General features: G+C 63.6%; 1 protein-coding gene across 1 annotated transcript; it reads left to right on the top strand.

Moving 5' to 3' along the window:
- The first annotated feature begins 1,629 nt into the window (after nt 1–1,629).
- Nucleotides 1,630–21,626, top strand: IPO9 (importin 9). Its single transcript, XM_070401392.1, has 24 exons — nt 1,630–1,803; nt 5,441–5,502; nt 5,726–5,812; nt 6,363–6,564; nt 7,646–7,734; nt 8,349–8,435; nt 8,865–8,984; nt 9,060–9,160; nt 9,297–9,355; nt 9,739–9,890; nt 10,651–10,749; nt 11,364–11,470; nt 11,752–11,891; nt 13,501–13,660; nt 15,108–15,334; nt 16,315–16,463; nt 17,615–17,743; nt 18,150–18,425; nt 18,567–18,733; nt 19,014–19,147; nt 19,617–19,739; nt 19,988–20,098; nt 20,195–20,271; nt 20,750–21,626. The coding sequence occupies exons 1-24, from the start codon at nt 1,644–1,646 to the stop codon at nt 20,858–20,860; spliced, it is 3,129 nt and encodes a 1,042-aa protein (XP_070257493.1). The 5' UTR covers nt 1,630–1,643; the 3' UTR covers nt 20,861–21,626.
- Nucleotides 21,627–23,053: the final 1,427 nt, after the last annotated feature.

Raw genomic sequence — 23,053 nt, 5'->3', positions numbered from 1 at the left:
ATCCTCGCCCAGGGCCCCGCTGAAGGGCCCCCCTCCACCCCAAAATCTGGGCCCTCTGCCCCCGGGGCACGTCTCTGCCCAGCAAGGCTCCCCTGTTCCGATGCCATTTGCATTTCAATAAAGTTATCTCCTGAATTGTCCACTCTGCTCTCCAGCCCCTTCTCTGTCTGATTTCTGTCTCCGTTCATCTTGCAGCCCAGGCCTTGGTCTGGAAGGTGAGACTGTGGGTGGCCATTTGCCCCCCCCCCTTTTTTTTAAATAGACAATCTTTTAAAAAATGAATTCCAACCCCAGCTAGACCCCCGCCCTCCTTCTGTTTGATTTTGTCTATATTTTATTGATTTTAGAGAGGAAGGGAGAGGGAGAGGGAGATAGAAACATCCATGATGCGAGAGAATCATGGACCGGCTGCCTCCTGCATGCCCCACACTGGGGATCGAGCACTAACCCGGGCCTGTGCCCTGACCGGGAATCGGACCGAGACCTCCTGCTTCATAGGTTGACGCTCAACCACTGAGCCACACCGGCCGGGCAAGAGCGTCTTTATCCCTTGAGTCACTGGTGAGACTGGAGCTGGTCCATCCACAGAAAATGACTCGTTCCCAGCCCCCGCCCCCCACTTAAATGTCCAGCCTTAATGTCTCAGGGGGGTGGGGGGGTAGGTTATCCATTCTCAGCTCACAGGATTCCTTCTCAGTAGTCACATAAGGACTTATCTGGAGGAAATACCCTCCCACGTGGGGGCTCTCTCCTGGGGGCCACTCCCCACATCCAGGCGGGTGTCCAGGTGGGTGTCCAGGTGGGCATGCAGGTGGGCGTGCAGGCGGGTGTGCAGATGGGCATCCAGGCGGGTATGCAGGTGGGCATGCAGGTGGGCGTGCAGGTGGGCGTCCAGGGGGGTTATTTTTAATAATAAAACCCGCATTATTAACCGGTAAAGGGTCAATCCGCATTACTAACCAGTATCCGCATTTTTAACCAGTATCCGCAATATTAACTGGTTAATAGCCAATCCGAAGTATTAGCCGGCTAATAATTAATCTGCATTATTAACCGTAATAATGCAGATTTTGTCATCAAAGAAAACACGATAATTTCAAGAGAAACATCAAAAGTGCTTTGTTCAAAGTCACGTCTCTCGCCAGCTACACATTTCCCCCGTCTTTCGGGTCATTTGTGGAGACCGTCCCAGTAGAACTTTTCTTGTTTTGAGGCAGACCATTCAGAGACCCAATTTTCCGCTTCTTCGCACGTTTTGAAGGGCTGCTCAGAAAGTGCGTGCGCCGTCGATCGGAACAAGTGGTCATCTGAGGGAGCAATACGGCAAAACAGCACACATATCACATCGCACACATATCCACACGTGGGCGACTCCCTCTATTGAAAAGAATCCGCATTATTAGCCGGCGCACCTGTATTCTGCTTTAGGGCTCAATTTCTCAGAATCCCGCCTCAGGCGGAGGAAGGTGCAGTTCCCATCACCGCCGCAGGAGGCGCTGTCTGCGGAGGCCGCCGCGCCCTCCGGGCGCCCGGCGCTCCCGCCACCGCTGGTGCGCAGGCGCGGCCCCGCGGATTGGCCCCGCGCGGGCGCCGTCGTCCGGGGGCGGGCCCGGCCGCGGGGCTGGCGGGCTGAGCGCAGCAAGATGGCGGCGGCGGCGGCGGGCGCGGCCTCGGGGCTACCGGGGCCGGTGGCCCAGGGCCTGAAGGAGGTGTTGGTGGACACGCTCACCGGCATCCTGTCGCCGGTGCAGGAGGTGCGCGCGGCCGCGGAGGAGCAAGTCAAGGTGCTGGAGGTGACGGAGGGTGAGTGCGAGGCGGGCGGCCGGGGCGGCGCCGGGACGCGGGACACGCTGGGGCCGGGGGCGGGGGCGGGGGCGGTGGCGGCGCCGCGGGGGCCAAGGCCGGGCCCTCGGATCGAGGTCGGGCCCGGGGGCCGAGGCCGGGCAGTGCTCGGTGGTCCAGGCGCCTGGACCGAGAGGCCGGGCGGGCGGCGCCGTGCACGGCGGGGGCCGCGGGCGAGGGCGGCCCTGGGTCCCGGCCCGCGAGTCGGGGAGAGCCCCGCGCGCCGCCCCGCGCCCCGGCCGCGCTGCCTGCGGGCCGTTCTCCGGGGCGGCGCCCCCGCCCTTTGTCTGCGCGCTTTGTCCCGCGGGCGCCGGGGCGGTGGGGGCGGCGGCTGCAGGCGGGGCGGGCCCTTCTCCGGGCCCTTCGGGCACCGACGCGCGCCTGGCCCGCCGGGGCGCCGCGTCCGCACCCCACACCCGGTGGAGACCCTCCAGCGCCGCCCCGCTCCCAGCGCCGCGCGCGCCTCGCGTCCCGGACTTGGGGTGTCTCGGGGGGAGCGTGGGAGGCGCGCCCGGCCGGGGGCCCAGTGGGTGAGCGTCGGCCGCTGAACCGGGAGGTCGGGGCTCATTCATTTCCGGTCGGGGACGGGCCCGGGTCGTGCGCTCCATCCCCGGGGCGGGGGGGTGGGGGGCCTGCAGGAGGCGGCCGACCCGGGATTCTCTCTCACCGTCATGGGTGCTTCCCTCCATCCCTCCATCCCTCCTCCCTGAAGTCAGTAAGGATGTTAAAAACTAAAGGAAAAGCAGGACTCGCCTCCCCCGCATGGGACCGACACCCTCCCGCACCCCGACCGAGCTGCTGGGACGACTTGGGCTCCAGCAGGTGCAGGCGTATGTGTCCCCATCCGAGTCCCCGCCCCCTGGGTGTGCGGGAGGACAAGTGACCGGCCCGGGAGCCCCCTGGCGGTCAGGCACCTCGGGGGCGGAGTCGAGGGCCTCCCCCGAGGGTGCCCGGTGGTCCCGTCCCGTCCTGTCCCGCTGCCCCCGAGCCCCGAGGCCTGGCGCCTTCCCAGGGAAGGGTGGTCCCTGCCGGTGTTGGCCGTCGGCAGCAGCCGCCCTGGGGCCCTGGTCCTTCTCGGCCAGGTCAGACCTAGGGCTCCAGCCCCTCGCCTTCCTCCTCCTCGGGGGCCTGGACGTGAAGAACTACACGGACGTGGAGCTCTGCATGGGATTGGGGGGGCGGGAGGAGCGCATGCGGGCCAGCAGGTGGCGGGGGCGTGGCTGCGGGTGGGGGCGTGGCTGCGGCGGTAGGTGGGGGCGTGGCGGGGGCTGAGCTGGGGCTGAGCGGCAGGTGGGGGCGTGGCTGCGGATGGGGGCGTGGCTGCGAGCGGGGGCGTGGCTGCGGGCGGCAGGTGGGGGCCTGGTGCAGACGTGGCCCTGGGCCCGGCAGGAAGGCTGAGCCTGGGTCCCGCCTCCTGCTGAACGTGCTGCTGGGGCCCTTGGGAGGCTGTGTGTGGGTTTAAATCGCCCGCTCCCTGAGTTTATCTGGGAACCATGGAAACGCACCCCGTGGTGGCCTCGTTTCCATGGAGGATGGCGCGTCCTCCGAGGCAGTCCCCCTTCTCTCCTGGCCTCCCCTGGCCTTTGGGTGCAGAGTGCCTCCCGTCTTACCTTCTGTCCGTGACACGGTCAGTGGTTCCTTCCCGCCTTCGAGTGAGGGTGCAGCTCGGGGTCCCAGCCGTCGTCCAGCTCTCTGCCGGATGCACCCGCCCGGCAGGCCGATGAATGAGCACGTCATTCTCGCTGCTTTGAGTTGCTTCCCGTTGTAGTTTTATTCTCGTGGGAGAGGCCTTGCCTTCTGGTCCTAGGAAAGGCTTCCTCAGGACTTGAAGGGGAGGGGATCGGGAGCGTGTCTGCTCCTCGTTCGGTGATGGTCGGAGCGCCGTGGGCTCCAGGTCGGTGGCAGCCCCGTCCTCGTCCCTCCCACCCGTCCATGAGCTGTTTGTTAGAGCCGCACGCGGGAGGCTGGTCCGTCCTAAGGCGGACAGGTGGCCACCTGCCTGGGCTGCCAGGCCATGACCCCCAGGCTTGGAGATGAAGTGGGAGAATCTCTAATGGGATTTGGGGAAAGGGCAAAGGTCAGCTGTCAGCTCCCTGTTAAATGGACAGACGAGAAAGCATGGTGTGTCTGAGGGGTTCAGGGTGGAGATTTTAAGAATCAGTTATGTCAGAAATGGAGGTTGCTGGAGCCAAAGTTCACCTGGCCATGAAGGCGGCCACTGATCGATTCCAGGAAAGGCCTTGCCTGCGTCGTTTCCAGAATGGAGCCCGTCCTCTCAGCCGAGGAGGAGGAGGAAGAGGAGGAGGAGGATGATGTGAGAGACTCGCCGGCTCCCCCTTCCCAGGAACCCAGGGGGCTGCGTCCTGGGCCTGGGTCCCGGAATGGTGCCCTGTCCTGTGTTGCCATCCTCGCTGTCACTGGCGTCTGAGGGAAAGCGCAGCATTTCAGGGTTCATCGGAGGAGAGGCCCCGGCACCTCAGGCTGCACCCCCTCCGCGCTGCAGCGCCCGGCACTGAAGTCGGGGAGCTGAGTCCTCCGCCCTTTCCGAGGGGGTTAGGATTGGGGTTTGGTAGCAGGGTGTGCGGGAATGTTGCTCTACCCCGATAGAGCAACAGTAAAAGGCAGGTGCTCTTTAGAGCGTTTTCTAATTCCACCTTATTCGACAGGCAGGTGATACAGGACATCATTGCAAACCCAGTGCCGTGAAGTTCTTCCCTGCGCTTTCTCTGGGTCTAGGTCCGTGAGCTCATTTTTGTCTGGGGAACCCAGTGTCCAGCATCATTTGTTGAAAAGACTGTCCTTTCCCATCGGACAGACTGGGTGCCCCATCAGAAGTCACATGACCATGGATGTGGCTCTCTGTTCTGCCCCCTTGGTCTGTGTGTCTGTCTTTCTGCCAGAACCTCCTGTTTGGGTCACTGTAGGTTTGTGGTAAGTTTGGAAATCAGGAAGTGTGAGTGCTCCAGCTTTGGTCTTTTTTGGTCTTTTGTGTTCCCTTGAGATTCCAGATTAATTTTAGGATGGATTTTTCTATTTCTGCAAACGAACAAACAAACAAAAAACCATTATTGGGATTTTTATGGGGGTTGCATTGAAGGATCTGAATTTTATTTTGGGAGTAAAAGCTGTTTAGCCTCCCAAATGCATATCAAGGTAACTGCTTTCATTGCTCATTGACAACTGTTAACTTCAGCAGTTGTGCTGAGGGACTGAGCCTGTGAACGCCAGCTTTCCTTAGACTGAGCCTCGTCTCCTGTCCGGTGGTGCGTATCTGAGCAGCTCCTGAAATCCCACTTTTTCTGTGGGGTCAGATGGTACAGGTTTCGGTTAGATCCGCATCCGTCACTGGTTCCAGAGGAAGGCGCTACCGTCTGGGAAGGGAGGGGCGGAAGGTGCCTGTGGTGATGGAGAAGGGGACCTGGTGCTGGGACTTCCCTGCGGGCCCCCCGCCGCCCCCTGGAGGGTCCATCTTGGCGTCATCAGTGCTTCGGTGGAGCAGGCTCCTGTCGGCGGCCTTCCCTGCTGGCACCTGGCTTCTTGCTCAGCCATCGCTGCGGCGCTCCTGCCCTCTTGGACTCACGGCCGTCCTCTCTTCCAGAATTTGGTGTCCACCTGGCAGAGCTGACCGTGGACCCCCAGGGGGCCCTGGCCATTCGTCAGGTACGTCCATCCTGATGGGTCCGATTTATAAGGAACTCCCTGTACTTGGTCATGAAGCTTGGTTGTGGGAAAGAGGAAGCGTAAAGCCAGTTTGTTTGTAAGTGACCTGGGGCTTGGTACCGGATTTAGCTGCCTCGGGTGAACGGACCGGGCCGGGTGCAGGGAGTGTTTACGTGTGGAAAAAGCCTTTTCTTGCTGTGGACACGGCTTGTTCTCTGCACAGCTGGCGTCGGTCATTCTGAAGCAGTACGTGGAGACGCACTGGTGTGCCCACTCGGAGAAGTTCAGGCCTCCAGAAACTACGGAAAGGGTGAGTCTGCCCGGACAGCAGGAGGGCCGGAGGGCTGAGCCGAGGAGGCGGGCGGTGGCTGGCGCTGTGGACACACTGCCCGGGTGGCAGGCCGACGGCTTCAGGCCCCGGTCTGCCGTGTTTTTCTTCTAAGCTCCAACTTCCCAGAGCTGTTTGAGGAGGAAATGGAGTGACGGTTCTGTTGGGTGCAGAGCAGTGCAGCCGTCCTGGGCCCCTGGGAAGCCCTGAGGCGCCGGCTGTCCCCAGGGCAGGGCTCCCGGCAGATGGTGGCTGCGGGCCTGGGTGCCGAGCACTGTGTGCCCTGCGGCGGGGACGGGGTTCCGTTTATTCCTTGTGATTCAGTGAATGTCCGTGGCCGCGGAGCCGGGCTGCGGTGCTGGCTGCCCCGGGGGTGGGGCCGCGGGGAGTGGGAGTGGACTGTAGGTCAGGGTCACGCTCCGAGGAACTAGAGATGGTTAGTGTCTCGCGTGCAGAGTCTGGCGAACACGGAAGCTGGTGGGACGCTGCTGACCACGCGCAGCTGGTCTGAGGGCGGGCACTTCCTCTGCAGGCGAAGATCTTCATCCGGGAGCTGCTGCCCAGCGGGCTGAGGGAGTCCATCAGCAAGGTGCGCTCCAGCGTGGCCTACGCCGTGTCGGCCATCGCCCACTGGGACTGGCCCGAAGCCTGGCCCCAGCTCTTCAACCTGCTCATGGAGATGCTGGTGAGCGGAGACCTGAACGCCGTCCACGGAGCCATGCGCGTGCTGACAGGTGAGGAGCCCTTGCCGGCGTGGACCCTGCTCCCACGGCCGGGCCGTCGTCTTCACCGGGCGCTGTGGTGGGGGCTCCGAGCAGCAGGACGTGGCCTGTGTGACACCCGCTGGGCTACGGCCCCTCCCGCCCCGTCTGCTCTCTGCATCTGCTGCTCGAACCCTCACGCCCAAGGCCGGGCTGCAGCGGGTGGTTAAGCACTTGATTCAGATCAGGTTCTGGCTTTGCCTCGGGTCTGGGTTCCGTGTGTGTAAAACTAAGATATAGTGTCTGCCTCAGTGGCGTTTCGAGTCATTTACATGAGCTCATCTGTAAAGCATTCAGTTCAGTCACTGGGGTGGTGAGCATTCGTCAGTTCAGCCATCATGGTTGTCAGCATCTTCATTACATGGTGTTTGGTCGTAGTTCAGCCAGGACAGAGGTAAGAACAGTCCAGCAGAACGAAATGCTTGCACTTCTGGTCCAGGGAGAGGTGGCGGGTCTCCCTCCTGAGCCTGGAGGGTGCTCGCTCGGTGCCTCGTGGGGGTGTTGGACGTTAAAGGGAGAGGCATGGCCCACACTCCCCTCACCTTCGGGTCTCATTCCGCCAGTCGGTTGCGTTGGGCACATTGTCTGTGCCATGGGCAGCAGGCTCACGCTTCTAGGTCAGTAGGTGCCGTTCCCTGGGAGAGGGGCGTGGAGAACGGAGGTGGAGCCTCGTGAGCTCACCATGTGCATCAGGACAGCTCGCCGGGGAGTGTGGGGACTGGGACCAAAGGGGAGACACCTTGACGTGCACCTGAACGTTGACATGTGGCCACAGACCAGGTTCACGCAGTTTTCCGACGGCGGCCTCCCCAGCTTCACCCGCTTCTGTCAGACTTTCCTCGGGGCCTATTGAAGGTTTCTTTCCTGACACCCTGTCTCCTCTCTCTCTGACTTGTTCCCTTTCCTCTCCTACCAAGTAGCCTGTAGCTCCCGGACAGGCCAGCAGGCCGGGGTCGGTGCCTGTTCCTCCTGCTGGGGAGCTGCCGCTGGAGGCGGTGTGGCGTCTTCCCACACACAGTCTACCACGCAGACTGGACTCCTTGTTTCCTTGTAGAATTCACGCGGGAAGTCACGGACACACAGATGCCCCTTGTCGCCCCCGTCATCCTCCCCGAGATGTTCAAGATCTTCACCATGGCCGAGGTACGAGGGCCCGGCCCAGGCCCCAGAGCCGGGCCGCAGGCCGCGCAGCCTCCCCTCCCGGTGGGAGCCGTGTTTGCTGCCCGTCCCCAACGTGAGATAGAGTGACCGCCATCCTTGTCTGGACTGCTCACCTTGATAAAGACCCTGCACCCTGTGGCCCGAAGCCCCGGGCTGACCGCTCCTCCCGAGCTCGCTCCCGCTGGGCACTGAGGGCAGCTGTCACTGTGGTGCTCAGAGGAGTTCATGTCCCTCACGTAGACATGCTAACAAGTGTGAACAGGCTCGTCCAGTCACACCGCAGCCTGGGGGGGGGGGGGGGTGCTGCCCCCGCCTCCTGCCCTGTCCCCGCCGCGGGCTGCAGCCTGTGCGCACACATCCGCGTGCCGGGTGTGCAGGCAGTGCCAGGCCCCGTGTTTCCCATCAGGTCGCCCGCGAGGGCTGTGAGCATAGAAGGCTCATTCCAGCGAGTCCCAGCTTCTGTGCCTTGCGTTCCCTGAATGGCAGGATCCGTCCCCGGGAGCCCCGTCACGTCGGGATTGAGGGGTCAGCTTTCCTTCCAGTCACAGGCGCACGACCCCGTCTCGCGGCATCACGGCTGTCTGTGCCTTTCCCAGGTGTACGGCATCCGGACCCGCTCCCGAGCTGTGGAGATTTTCACCACGTGTGCCCATATGATCTGCAACATGGAGGAGCTGGAAAAGGTACGGGAACCCTGGGCTCGCGGTAGGGTGCCCCATTGCGGGCCGCGAGCTCTGCAGACGGCACACGGCCCGGGGAGCAGGGACACTGGACTCCGGGTAGTTGTCAGGCCTGGGTGGCTCAGTGTTCTGTATGAGCCTTATTTCTTCCAACACCTTGTCCTGCTCCTGCTCACCGAGCACCCCGAGCTCACTGGTGTGTCACAGCCTCGTGTGGGGGACTCGCTGGGAACGCCGACCCTGGGTTCAGAGGCGGCTCGGAAAGCGGCTCTGGTGTAGCGGCTTCGAGGAGGCCACGCAGGGAGGAGCCCACCAGGGACTTAGCCGTGGGATTGGCCCGGAGCCTGAGGATCTCAGGAGCCTCGAGGGCTAGTGGATGGGGCCTGGCCCCCGATGGGCCGCGTCGCTGCTGACTTCGCTCTCTGGCCTCAGGGTGCAGCCAAAGTCCTCATCTTCCCGGTGGTGCAGCAGTTCACTGAGGCCTTCGTGCAGGCCCTGCAGATCCCCGACGGGCCCACGTCCGACAGCGGCTTTAAGATGGAAGTCCTCAAGGTGGGCAGCGGCGCCGGGGAGCCCGGGACTTGAGGGCGCCTGTCCCTGACCTCTGCTGTGGTCTCCCTGGCACAGGCGGTGACCGCCCTGGTGAAGAACTTCCCCAAGCACATGGTGTCCTCCATGCAGCAGATCCTGCCCATCGTCTGGAACACCCTGACCGAGAGCGCGGCCTTATATCCTTCCGGGCTAGACGGCCCACGGTGGCGGCTCGCCAGGTCCCTGCTCTAGTGTTAGCGTGTCTCCCCGGGCGCCCACCCTCCCTGTAGAGCGTGTGTGAAGCAGATTGTACTCCTTTACTCTCCGTCATACTTACGTGAGGACAGAGGTCAACTACACGGAGGAGGTGGAGGACCCTGTGGACTCGGACGGTGCGTGCTGTGGCTGCTGCAGGAAAAGCGGCCACGGAGGCTCCTCAGCGAGTTCTCCGGTCGGGTTTCCCTTCGCTGTGCTGGGTGGGAGCAGGGCGCGGCCTGAGTCTCACGGTCGCGGGCCTGGACTGGACACGGTGCTCCCAGGCCCGCCAGCCCGGCCGCTCCGGCATTCTGTCTGTCTGGGCTGGGCCCCGGGGGCTGACATTTTCCTTCAGGTCAGAACACACCTGCTGGGGAATAGCCTACTGTCCCCTGGCCATTCCCTGGCGAGCAGTATTCCAAGTGACGTGAATAGCGTCAGTGTCACAGATCATGTTTATTCCCAGCTACGTCCTGTCCTTCACACTCTTGTCACTCAGTTGTCTCTGCGCTTCCTGCAGGCGAAGTCCTGGGCTTTGAAAACCTCGTCTTCAGCATTTTCGAGTTTGTCCACGCGCTGCTGGAGAACAGCAAGTTCAAAAGCACGGTCCGGAAAGCCCTGCCAGAGCTGACCTACTACGTGCTGCTGTACATGCAGATCACTGAGGAGCAGGTGAGCCGCCAGGAGCCAGGGCCCGGCGCCCGCCTGCTTCTGAAATAGACACGAGGGGAGTACCTCCTCCCTGCGGCCTGGCCACCGGGGCCTGGGCCCTGCAGGACCCGACCCAGGCCCTCGCCGGAAGGACCCCCCCTTCTCTGTAAACAGAGACGAGGTCACCATTAGACAACAGAGCACTTAAGACACAAGCATATGACTCATGTCAGCCACCAGCATCGACATCACCTTCACATGAAACCCCGTCAGGTCTGGTCTCTTCTGAACACGGAGCAGGGCCCTGCCCGTGCGGCTCGGTGGGGGCACCGTCGTACGCACCGCGAGGCCACGCGCTCCATTCCCGTCAGCACGGATCCAGGCTGCGGGTTCGGACCTGGTTAGGGCACGTAGGAGAGGCAACCAATCGATACTTCTCTCCCGCATCACTGTTTTTCTCTGCCCCTCTAAAATCAGTGAACATCCTCAGGTGAGGATTTTTTAAAAAAGTAACAGCTGATTGACAGGCAGAGCTGGTGGCCTGCCGGTCTGAAGCAAGTGTCCCTCAAGGGTGTTGCCTTCGCTGATGACCTCTCAGACTTCTCACACCAAAGAGAAGCGCCTTGAAGCTGGGCTTTTATTCAAGAGAGCAAAGGGCCGAGGTCCCCCCGAGTGCGGGGGAAAGAGGGAGCAAAGGGCCGAGGTCCCCCCGAGTGCGGTGGGAAGAGGGAGCGTGTGGCCGGGTGGCAGCCTCCCAGCGACCTCCCTCCTGGTCCTTCAGATCAAAGTGTGGACGGCCAACCCCCAGCAGTTCGTGGAGGACGAGGATGACGACACGTTCTCCTACACGGTCAGGATCGCCGCGCAGGACCTGCTGCTGGTAAGGGCTGCCCGACACGGCGGCAGCTTCGCGGTCCTCGGCTCCCCCCTTGGAGAGACGCCCCGCCCAGCAGGCAGAGGGTGGGCAGCTCTATCCCAGGTGTTGGGGTAACGAGGGAGGATCTCAGGTGAAGTTGGAGGGTCAGGAATTCCCAGGTCATTGCTGCTGGGTCAGCAGGACATTTCCGACCCATCCACTCAGTGGGCTCTGGATGGTCAGAGGCCGTGTAGTGAGGTTAGGAGGTGGGGACGGCCCCGGCAGCTGCCCCTCGTCTCCGGCTCTGACGAGGGCTCGGGGGTCTCTAGGCCCCCGATCTGCGAAGCTGCCCCGGCTGAGTGGAGGGTTGTCCCCGTGGTTGGTGAATTCTGCTCACCCTTTAGTTTTCTGGGCACCTGAGAAAGGCCACACCAAGCCCCTGTAGCAGGTGAGCCTTTCCCAGGGCGGGCCCTGCAGCCACAGAGACGCCACTCTGTCCCCTCAGGCCTGCACCTGGGGTGTGTCCAGGACACCTCGGGGACGCCTGTGTGTGAAGACTGACCATTCAGCGCAATCGCATTTGCAGCTAAAGCGGGTTTGCTTGCACAGACACATGAGCCCGTCTCCTGTCTCCCCAGGCCGTGGCCACGGATTTCCAGGGCGAGAGCGCAGCCGCCCTGGCTGCCGCGGCCACTCGGCACTTACAGGAAGCCGAGCAGACCAAGAACAGCGGCGCCGAGCACTGGTGAGCGGGCCGTGGGGCGCTGCCTGGAGCGCAGGGGCCTCGGCCGCCTGTGACTGGTTTTAGAGCAGGTCCCGTCCCACCCCCCCACCCCCACCCCCACCCCGCCCGGCAGTCCGCTCAGATGCTGTTATTCTAAAAGCCGAGAGAGGAGAACGCGGCTTCGTTTAACTAGGAAACTGGCTGAATGTTCGCTCCAGGTTGCGGGGGAGGGTCGGGCTGGAGCGCCCTTTCCTGCTGGATCGTCCGGCGCGGCCTGGTCACCAGCAGTGCTGTCCCTGCAGGTGGAAGATCCACGAGGCCTGCATGCTGGCGCTGGGCTCGGTGAAGTCCATCCTCACCGACAGCGTCAAGAGCGGCCGGGTCCACTTCGACATGCACGGGTTCCTGACCAGCGTGGTCCTGGCCGACCTCAACCTCGCAGGTATGGCTCCGCAGGCCGCCGGCGGCCTGAGACCTGCCTCCGTGCCTTGTTCCTGGAGGTGGGTGAGCCAGGTCACACTCCTCTGGGGCCCGTTCTTCCCACCTGGAGCTTGAGCTCCCGGAGCCCTCAGACAGCCCCGGCCCGGGCTCACCTCAGCAGCAGGAGCCCCGCGGCCTCAGCACGACTCTCAAACCAGCGCTGCTCTGGCGCTCGAGCAGGATGAGGCTGGCTGCGCCTCGAGGGCTGGCCTGGGCTCCGCTCTGTTGTCCTGTCGCCCCTCGGCCGTCTGAGTCAGGCCCAGTCTTCCTGTTTGTTTCCTGTTATTCTTGGCCAATATTCTCCTCATCCCGTGTCCTGCCCTCCGACCACGTTAGCACTTGCCTTGGAGAAACGCGGCCGTTTTCCCGCATTCCCAGCCCTGCGGAGCGGTGGGGACGCCCTCGCGTGTCTCTGGCTCCTTGGCCTCTGCCCAGGTGTCGACTCCCCTCCGCCCCCCAGACCCACACACACTGCCCACCCCCTCCTGTGGACGTCAGGGACACGGCGTGCTGGCTGCAGCCCGGTCCCTCACTCCCCTCCCCTCCATGGACGCCCTGGGGAGCACCCCCGAGGCCAGTGCTCTGGCTGGAGGGGCAGCGTCGGCCTCGCCCTCACCCCGGGCTCTGAGTCAGAGCTGAGGCGGCTGAACCTCTGGGCCGGCCTGTAGGGAGGTCCCTTTCCCTCCAACTGTGCTGCCCAGGCTGGTGAATGCTGCTTCCTCGCCCTGACGTGAGGTCTGAGTAGCAGGCGCGTCCTTGCAGCTTCTACCCGTGGTGCCTCCTGGCGAGGCATGTGATACGCGTCCAGGGAAAGCGGTGGGACTGCTCAGACCCTTAAGCACATTTTTGTAGCATTTGCCCTAGCAAACAGTCTTTAAAAATTCATGGAGATTTGAGAGTATTCAGTGTTCCGACTGGGGAAGGTTTAATATGTAAGGTTTATTAGCCTCTCTATGGCTAAAAGCTTTTCTATACCAGCCATTTTTAATTATCAACAACCCCAAAGAGATTTTTCTTTGAATTTTTGTGTCAATTTTAACGTTGGCAGTGAAAACAGAGATTAAAATGTACCCGTCCCATTAGCTGTCCGAGCCGTGGTTCGCACATCGCGTAGCCTTTGGGGAGCTGCCCTGTGCGCTCGGAGAGGGAGTGAGCAGACGGGAGCTGAGCTGGATGCCTGGGGAGGCAGGTCATGCTGAGTCACTGGCCTCGAGGCCTTGAGCTCTGTGCTAACCAAGGTGCCCGAGACTCGGTAGACTGGCATCTGTGGGCATGTTCTAAGTACAAGAAGGAGAGCTGTGGTGTGTGGTGTCCAGCAGTGGCCCAAGAGTAGGACAGCCTGGCAGTGGGGAGGCGTGCGGAGGGCTGCTTGGAGTGGGGGTGAGGAGAGCGGGGGAGTTGGGGGGTTCAGTCTGAAGCGCTCCGGTCTGCTTTGCCAACGGTGAGAGGCGGTCTTGTCTCTCTCCCGAGTTGTCTCTGGTACATGGTTCCCGTGAGTGACGAGCGCGGAGGGGGGGGCAGGGGTCGCAGACGGTGGTGTCCAGCCCCTAATTGCTCTCTCTCCCTCCCAGTGTCTCCCTTCCTCCTGGGTCGGGCACTCTGGGCTGCCAGTCGGTTCACTGTCGCTATGTCCCCTGAATTGATCCAGCAGTTCCTGCAGGCAACAGTTAGTGGCCTTCATGAGACGCAGCCCCCGTCCGTGCGGATCTCGGCCGTGAGAGCCATCTGGGGGTGAGTACGCCGCCCTAGGTGACACCAGCTCTTTAAGAGAACGTTACTCAGAGCTGAGCCCCGAACCGCAGTTGCCAGTGGATTTTGCTGCTGGAGGTTCTTCGTGAAGCTGTTCTGTGGACTGGATGGAGGAAGCGTCCCAGAAGCGTGTCCCGCTCCCTTGCTCCTGGCTCCCTGTGAACCACCCCGGCCGGGACCTGCCCGCTGGGCCCTTCTCTGCAGAGACCACGCCGCCGAGGCTCTGAGAGAAATGGCCCGAGGGCAGCACATGAAGTACAAGAGGAGAGCCGGCCGTCGTGGGGGTCGCTGCCTCCACATGCGGGCGGTGTGGCCTAGCAGCAGCTGTAGACCAGGACCCCCTGGTCATTCACGGACACCCCTGCCCGGCCCAGAGGGACCCTTGTGGTTTGAAGGAGTCTTTTAAAGTCCAACTTGAACCCTGAAATCTCCCTGGAGTCCTAAAGCCAGTTTGTCTTGCCCCTGCCTGCGTCCTGCCTCTTGAGAGGGCGGCTGTGCACTGGGACACGTGTCAGCAAGGGGGCTCCTCCGACGTCTCGCTCGGGCCTCCATCGCGGACAGAAGTGCCCGTGGGCGCTGGGAGACCCCGGAGAACACGGTGACCCCCAGGCCATGTGGCAGACCAGCTCTAAAGAAGGGGGTCAGAGCAGGCCGGCCGTGAGCATCGGGGTCTGACCGAAGGCGAGGCTCTGGGCGATTGGGGGTCAAACCACGGCTTCGCTGGTCGTGGTGGACCTGGGAACACAGCAGCTGGCGCGGAGCATGGTCATAAGACACGGGGTGTGTGTGTGCGTGTGTGTGTGTGTCTGAGGGTCTGAATTCTTGCCCAACACAGTGATTTTGATGTTAATCCATGATGGATTAACATGCACTGTAGTTCATTCCTTTCTCTTTTTTTTAAATATATTTCTTAAATGATTTCAGAGAAGGGAGGGAGGGGGGGCGAGAGAGAGAGAGAGAGAGAGAGAGAGAGAGAGAAAGATGAGAGCGAATCACTGATCGGCTGCCTCCTCATACCTCTCACTGGGGATCAAGCCTGCAAGCTGGGCTTGTGTCCTTGACCGGAATCGAACCTGGGATCCTTCAGTCTGCAGGCCCACACTCTATCCACTGAGCCAACCCAGCCAGGGCAAGACACAATTTTTTAAACTTTTTTTACCTTAGTACCGCAACTTTTTAAATTGATTTGAGAGAGAGAAACATCCATCAGTTGCCTCCCGCATGTGCCTCAACCGGGGCTTGAACCCGCCCCTTTGGTGTACAGGATGGCGCTCGAACCAGCTGGGCCACCCCAGCCTGGGCAAGAGCACTTAGCGACAGCCGTGGCGGCCCTGTCTCTGACGCAGGTTCTTGAGCACGAGGCACCGTGGGAACGCCACCAGGGACCCGTCCCTGGGAGGAAGTAATTCCTGCTTCTGTGTCTCCCCAGTTACTGTGACCAACTGAAAGCCTCGGAGAGCACGCATGTCCTCCAGCCCTTCCTGCCCAGCGTGCTGGACGGCCTCATTCACCTGGCCGCGCAGTTCAGCTCCGAGGTCCTCAACCTGGTGATGGAGACCCTGTGCATCGTGTGCACAGTGGACCCCGAGTTCACAGCCAGCGTGGAGAGCAAGATCTGCCCCTTCACCATCGCCATCTTCCTCAAGTACAGCAACGGTATGCCACCAGGGAGGGCGCCGCAGGCCTGCCAGCCGGGGCCTGGAGCAGACCTGCCCCTGGGGAGATGCTCTTCCACACCCTAGGCAAGCGCGGGCTGCCGGCTAGCAGAGCTGGGAAGGAGGGCTCCTGCTCTCGGGGTCTCACCCCCTCGTAGGACCGGCGTGGGGAGGGGTGGGGTGGTGAGGACAGATGAACAGGGGGTTCCTCTCGCCTTTATAGCAGCAAAAATGTGGACGTAGAAAAGGATTCGTTTATGCCGTAAATATTAAATGTCAGGGGAATTCTTAAAGCACTGAGACTGTTTACGTGATAATAAGTAATAGCTTTTCCAGAACGCACAGGCTGACGCCCGGTTTGGTTTGTGTTCGGAAAGGGTGTGTGTAACGTCTGTACGTAGACGTCAGTGTTGGGGCAGTGGCTGCCAGGCGGTGGGTGACGGGGTTTCTTTCCTTTAACGCTTAAAGCACGTTCTGCGCGACTCCTCTGTCGTGCGTGTCGTCTGTACTTTATCATCAGAGAAAAGGCCGAGGGTGTTTGATTGTGAAGAGGGGGCTCCGGTGTTGGGGCTCGGGGTGCTCGGGGATCACTGCACGTCGGGGTGATGGCTTTTCACGTGGGAGCGTGGCCTGGGAGGCATCCACACTGCACCCTCGGGTGGCCCTCGCCGCACGGCTCCCGCCCAGCACGGCCGCACCTGTTCCTCAGTCCAGTCGGGCTCCACGAGAATAAAGGCGTCAGGACTGGCTCAGGAAGAGCCGAGTGGTTGTAGGGTGAGCCCGCGGCCCGGGAGGCCGTGTGCCTCTGGAGGTGGCATCTCTCCTGTTCTTCCAGGTGGCTCACGTGGTCCCGCTAGGTCCCGGCTGTGTGGCGTGTCCTCCACGCAGACGCTGCTCGCTAGGTTAGGGCCGCACACCAGGCGTCGCTAGCCAGCGGCGTGTGCAGACCGGCGGGCGGGTCCTGTTGCCTTGTCGCCTCAGATCCCGTCGTCGCCTTGCTGGCTCAGGACATCTTCAAGGAGCTGTCCCAGATCGAAGCCTGCCAGGGCCCCATGCAGATGCGGCTGATCCCCACGCTGGTCAGCATCATGCAGGCGCCAGCAGACAAACTCCCCGCAGGGCTGTGCGCGGTGAGTGGGCGCAGAGCCACGCAGTGCAGGAGTGGGTGGGTGGTGTGAGCAGGTGGGTGTGTGTGTGAGCAGGTGGGTGGGTGTGTGTGTGTGAGCAGGTGGGTGTGTGTGTGAGCAGGTGTGTGTGTGTGTGAGCAGGTGTGTGTGTGTGTGAGCAGGTGGGTGTGTGTGTGAGCAGGTGTGTGTGTGTGAGCAGGTGGGTGTGTGTGTGAGCAGGTGGGTGTGTGTGTGTGAGCAGGTGGGTGTGTGTGTGTGAGCAGGTGGGTGTGTGTGTGTGTGAGCAGGTGGGTGTGTGTGTGAGCAGGTGTGTGTGTGTGTGAGCAGGTGGGTAGGTGTGTGTGTGTGTGTGTGAGCAGGTGGGTGTGTGTGTGAGCAGGTGTGTGTGTGTGTGAGCAGGTGGGTGTGTGTGTGAGCAGGTGTGTGTGTGTGAGCAGGTGGGTGTGTGTGTGAGCAGGTGGGTGTGTGTGTGTGAGCAGGTGGGTGTGTGTGTGTGAGCAGGTGGGTGTGTGTGTGTGTGAGCAGGTGGGTGTGTGTGTGAGCAGGTGTGTGTGTGTGTGAGCAGGTGTGTGTGTGTGTGAGCAGGTGGGTGTGTGTGTGAGCAGGTGTGTGTGTGTGAGCAGGTGGGTGTGTGTGTGAGCAGGTGGGTGTGTGTGTGTGAGCAGGTGGGTGTGTGTGTGTGAGCAGGTGGGTGTGTGTGTGTGTGAGCAGGTGGGTAGGTGTGTGTGTGTGTGTGTGAGCAGGTGGGTGTGTGTGTGAGCAGGTGGGTGTGTGTGTGAGCAGGTGTGTGTGTGTGTGAGCAGGTGTGTGTGTGTGTGTGTGTGTGTGAGCAGGTGGGTGTATGTGTGAGCAGGTGGGTGTGGGTGGGTGTGAATGAGCAGGTGTGAGCTCACCAGCTGCTCTGCCCTCAGGAAGGGGTGGTTCTTGAGGGTCCAGGAAAATGGCTGTTTCAGAGGCGCCTTATCTGTTGACACACTGCGCGCGCTACCTGCTGCCCCACACGGCCGGATGCCGCACGGCCCCGCGGCCGTCAAGGGAGCCCCGTGAGGAGGCTGGGAGCACACGCCGCCGTCGCGTGGTCCCTTCTTTCTTAGCGAGCTCTCTCCGGGCTGCTGCCCTTCCCGCCCGAGGCTCTGACCCCCCTCCTCCTTCAGACAGCCATCGACATCCTGACCACCGTGGTGCGCAGCACGAAGCCGCCGCTGTCCCAGCTGCTCATCTGCCAGGCGTTCCCCGCGGTGGCGCAGTGCACCCTGCACACGGACGACAACGCCACCATGCAGGTACTGCGTGCTGACAGGCCCACAGACACAGACCTGGGCCGGGAGGGAGTCTTTCTGGATGGTTCTCTGAGTAAAGTCCAGGAGATGGGCTTGGGGACCTGAGCTGCCTGCCGCCCCTGATGCTGTGCCTGAGGCAGGTGTGTTCCCGCGCCCAGTGGGCCTTACGCTTAAAACTCCGTCTGCTGGGCCGCTTCCCTGGAGGCCAGCGTGTGCGTCTTGGAGGGCTGAACAGCCGGGGCGGGGACCGTGGTGTCTGTGTCTGTGTCTCTGTCTGTGTCTGAGGGGAGCCCCCAGGAGACCAGGTCCCGCTCAGAGGAGGCGTGAGCCCGGAGCGCCAGCCCCGCCTGTGCAGACCCCGGGCGTCTGTCCCTTGCCGCTGACCTCGGCCCCGCCCCTGTGTCCCCAGAACGGCGGAGAGTGCCTGCGGGCCTACGTGTCGGTGGCGCTGGAGCAGGTGGCGCAGTGGCACGACGAGCAGGGCCACAGCGGGCTGTGGTACGTGATGCAGGTGGTGAGCCAGCTGCTGGACCCCCGCACCTCCGAGTTCACCGCCGCCTTCGTGGGCCGCCTGGTCTCCACCCTCATCAACAAGGCCGGGCGGGAGCTGGGCGAGAACCTGGACCAGATCCTGCGCGCCATCCTCAGCAAGATGCAGCAGGCGGAGACGCTGAGCGTCATGCAGGTGAGGGCGGGCCGCCCGGGGGTGAGGGGCCGTCCACGCTGCTCCCGGTGACTGCGCTCCGCCCGCCCTGAGAACAGGCGGTTCCTGGTCAAGGAGGCTCCGTGTCCGTGTGTCCTGACGCGGCCTCCCTCTCGCTCCCAGTCCCTGATCATGGTGTTCGCCCACCTGGTGCACACCCAGCTGGAGCCCCTCCTGGAGTTCCTGTGCAGCCTGCCCGGGCCCACCGGCAAGCCCGCCCTGGAGTTCGTGATGGCCGAGTGGACGAGCCGGCAGCACCTGTTCTACGGCCAGTACGAGGGCAAAGTCAGGTGGGTCTCCTGGCGCTGCCCCTGGTCTCTGCGGCTGCTCCGCCCCGACTGTCCCTGACGTTCCCGATGCCGACGTCACGTTGGCCACAGTGGGCGGGGCTTCCTCCGTGGCCAGCCTGCCCCCGCCCGGCTCTGTGCCCGGCTCTGTGCCCAGCGCACCTCCCAGCGGCCCTGGGGACTCGCCCACCCGAGCTCTGCTTTCACGTCAGAGTCTCGGACGTGGAGCTCGTCTCCGTGGGTGGCCTCGGGCGGTGGCTGAGGCGTCCCGCGTGCCCTGCAGCTCCGTGGCCCTGTGCAAGCTGCTCCAGCACGGCATCAACACGGACGACAAGCGGCTGCAGGATATCCGCGTGAAGGGCGAGGAGATCTACAGCGTGGACGAGGGCGTCCGCACCCGCGCCAAGGCCGCCAAGAGTGGGTGACGCGGGGAGACGGGAGGCGGGGCACTGTGGGTGGCGGCCTGGTGAGGAGCAGGGGGTCCGCACAGTGGCCTCCCTCCCTCCGCTGAGATGGCAGGCGCTGTCTCGGCACCAGGGGCCCTGCTTCCAGCTCCTGGGCTTCGGGGCCAAGTCCAGTCTTGGTTATCGGCCGGCTTCGGCCTCTGACCCCCATGCCTTGTAGGCAGTGAGTGTGCCTGACCTGCAGGGTGCTCGGCTCCAGGCCCCTACCTGGTGCCCCAGCTCTATCGGCGAAACCTGCCTCCTTTCATTCCTGAACTCTGACCTGTGGCGGCACCGGGCAGAGGAGGGGGGTCACCGGTGGCTGCTGATGGAGCGCCTGGGTGCGGTCTGGAAGCAGGAGCTGGCGGGTGAACTGCTGAGCATCCCTGCAGGACGGCGTGGCTGGGAGCCGAGTCTGAATCGAAGCCTCTTCTTTCCCCCAGACCCCGAGCGCTGGACAAACATTCCTTTGCTGGTCAAGATCCTGAAGCTGATCATCAACGAGCTGTCCAGCGTCATGGAGGCCAACGCTGCCCGCCAGACCGCCCCCGCGGAGTGGGGCCAAGGTGCTCTGCCCGCCTCCCAGGGACCCTGCATCCGCCCGCCTGCGGTGGCTCTCCCAGAGCGTCCCAGCCTCAGTCATCGTCGTACCCACCCCCCCCGCAACACCCGCCCTTCCTTCAAGCTTCCTGGGGATTTGCCGCCCGGTTTGCCCGTGGGGGGTGCAGGCCGCAGTCACAGACGGACCCATCGCACCTGCTCACGTTGGGGTGGGACGTGTGTGTGGCTGCAGCTGCTTTTCCTCCCCAAGCAGACGACTCCAACGACATGTGGGAGGACGAGGAGGAGGACCAGGAGGACGAGGAGGAGGGCGGGGGCTTAGCGGGCCAGCTCCTGTCCGACATCCTCGCCACAAGTAAATACGGTGAGCGCCCTGCCCACCCCCACCCCCCACCGCCGGCGGTGCTCAAGGGCTGGGCGCCTGCCTGAAACCCCCACCCCCACCCCGTGTGTCTGACAGAGGAGGACTACTACGAGGACGACGAGGACGACGACCCCGACGCCTTGAAGGACCCCCTCTACCAGGTGGACCTGCAGGTGAGGGCACAGGAGCCAGGCTCCCCGCGCCTGTTCATCCTGCGGCCTTGGGCCGAGTTCCTGTCTTGCTGGGGGCGTGGGGTGGGGTGGGGCTTTGCTTCGTGTTTTATACCACAATGTGGTTACGCTTTTTAAAATAATTTTTTCTTAATATGTCTCCATTGATTTAAGAGAGGGAGGGAGGGAGGGAGGGAGAAACATCAATGATGAGAATCGATGAGAATCATGGGTCGGCTGCCTCCTGCACGCCCTCTACTGGGGATCAAGCCTGCAACCCAGGCCTGTGCCCTGACAGGACTCGAACCGTGACCTCCTGGTGCCTAGGCCGGCCGGGCTGGGTCCACTTCGGAGGCTGCGGTGAAGGTCCGGGGAGAGGGTGCTTCCCAGTTGGACCTAAACCAGATCCGAGAGTGCGGGCGGCCACCCCTGGGTGCTGGACGCCTGGTGTCTAGCCGGCGCTGCCCTCTGCTCCCTGCAGGCGTACCTCACGGACTTCCTGTGTCAGTTCGCGCAGCAGCCCTGCTACGTGGTGTTCTCGGGCCACCTCAGCGACAGCGAGAGGCGGGTGCTGCAGGCCATCGGCATCTAGGAGCCGGCCCGGCACTGGGCCCGGCCCCCCCCCCCCGCCGTGTGCCGCCCTGCGGCCTGGAGCTGTGCTCTCCTCCGCCTCCAGCTGCCTCCTGGCCAAGGCCCTTGGCCTCACAGTGACCTGGCGACCGTGGAGGCCGAGCTCCTCGTGCTGTCACTCCGTGATGTTGGAACAGGACACTCCCACCATCCCCAGGAGACGCCCGTCTACCACCTCCCCCACCTGCTCCTCCCCCGCCTGCCAGTTCCCAGCGTCCTCTGCTGGCCAGTCGGAAACACTGCTGCCAGGAGGACGTGTTCACGGGCGTCTGCCCCCTTGGAGCCCGGGAGCCGGCTGTCCGTGCTCTACAACAGCGTTCACGCTCCAGGGCCCTGACGTGAACCCTGAGAGTAGCTTCTGCCTCAGACGCCTGGGTCTCAGCGGGACTGAGGGAGCCTCGCTGCCCGCCCAGGGCCCTCCCTCCCAGGGCAACACTACGGCCCTGCCAGGTCGTCCCTCCGCCCGCCTGTGCATGACGGGTCCTCCCCCAGCCGTCCGTGTACACGCACACAGGTGCACGCATGTGCACACACATGCACCGAAGCCAGGCCGATGGCAGTCTGTTCCTCTTTTTTTTCTAGAAATGGGAGAAACGGGTTTTTTAGAGCCCACCTCCCCCGACTATTTAATACTCCTCACGCGGCCCAGGGCTGCCCCTCAGGCACCGCCCGGCGAGCGGCCCTCAGATGACGCGTGTATTTTTCTAGGAAGTAAAGGAATCTTCACAGATGAGTGTCCTCGCCTCTGCCTCTTCCTGGAGGAGGAGACAAGCAGGGAAGGGCTGCCGGCAGCTTGGGGGGAAGCTTGGTCTGTTGGGGGTCCAGGGAGAGGAGGCGACGCTGCGGGGGCAGGGCTCCCCCCATGTGCCCCCTCGGGGCCTGTTTGTGACAGCTGCGCGGCACCCTGCCGGCCGGTGGCCTCGGACAGGAGGTGGAAGGAGAGAGAGTCTGCAGCTCGAGGAAGGGCCTGGATGGGCATCCAGGGCAGCGCCTGCTACCCCGTGTCCCTGGTGTCCGGCGGAGGGACGGCTGCCTGCTGCTCTCCTCCCTTGGGGCTGGGGAGGCGCTGGCCTTGGGAGGTGACGGCCACGGGCCGGGGCTGGGGGCTGTGCGTGGCCAGAGGGACCCCGATGGCTGAGCGGCCTCGGCAGCCGCACTGGGGAAGGGCCTCGGGCTCGGTCCTGAAGGAACCGGCCTTGGAATGGGCCTGCCCCACGGACACCGGCGTCGGACCCCCGGGGCTGCGTCCAGGCCTCTGCACACCCTCCCGCGTGGCCTTCGCGGCAGGTGCCCGGCTCCCTCCGTTCCCACCACTGCAGGTCCGGGGCGCATCTGGGTCCCGCAGGAGGAAGGGACCCAGCTCCTGTCCGATGGGACCCCCTCCGCCGGAAAGGGCGGGGCTGGCTGGTCATGAGTCAGGTCAAGAGAAGGGGGGTCTCGAGCCCGCAGGCCTGTCCGGGCGGAGAAAGAGGACACCAGCCCGGTCCCGGCCCCCGGGGATGGCTCAGGGGCAGCGGCACGGCTTCCGGGCTCCGCGAGGCTCCAGCCGCGTCCCCCAGCGCCGCCCAGGACCCGCCCTGCTGCCCCGGCCGGGAAGCCCCTGGTCCCCGCCCCGCCCGCCCCCGACCCCCCCCCCCCCCTCGCTGACTCTGCACCGGGAGCGGCGGCCTCGGGGCTGTGGTCCGAGGGTGACGTCACGAGCGAAGCAGCCCCCGCCCCGCCCGCAGGAGCTGGGCTGGGGGTCGGGTCGGGTCGGGGTCGGGCGGCCCGGGGCGCGCAGGGCCCTGGTCCTCCGCCGGCCCCGCCCCCACGGGGCAGTTTCTCTGGGACCACGTGACACTAACCGGCCAGGGTCGCCGCGGGGGCGGGGCTGCGGGGCCCGCGGTGAAGGCTCCGGGGAACGGGCTGGGCCCTGGGTCCTGGGGGAGGGGCCCCAGCGGACAGCCCTGCCTGGCCCCGGTGTCCACACGCCCACGTGGGGCGGGGCCGCGGGAGCCGGCGGCTGGCAGGCCCGGCCTGCGGGAGGCACCGCCGGGACAGAGCGGCTCTAAGCGGGTCCCTGTTGTGGGAGCGCGGGTGGGGGGCCCCCAGCCTCGCCCCGCCCCTCCCCGGCGTCCCGGGCTGGACAGGCCAGCGGAGGTCCAGCCCTGCCCTC

Source organism: Myotis yumanensis, unplaced genomic scaffold, assembly GCF_028538775.1.
Source record: "Myotis yumanensis isolate MYYU_CA2020_CCGP unplaced genomic scaffold, mMyoYum1.0.hap1 SCAF_22, whole genome shotgun sequence".
NCBI classification, from domain to species: Eukaryota; Metazoa; Chordata; class Mammalia; order Chiroptera; family Vespertilionidae; genus Myotis; species Myotis yumanensis.
The sequence above is the reverse complement of the archived record's forward strand: the minus strand, read 5'-3'. Positions and strand labels throughout refer to the sequence as shown.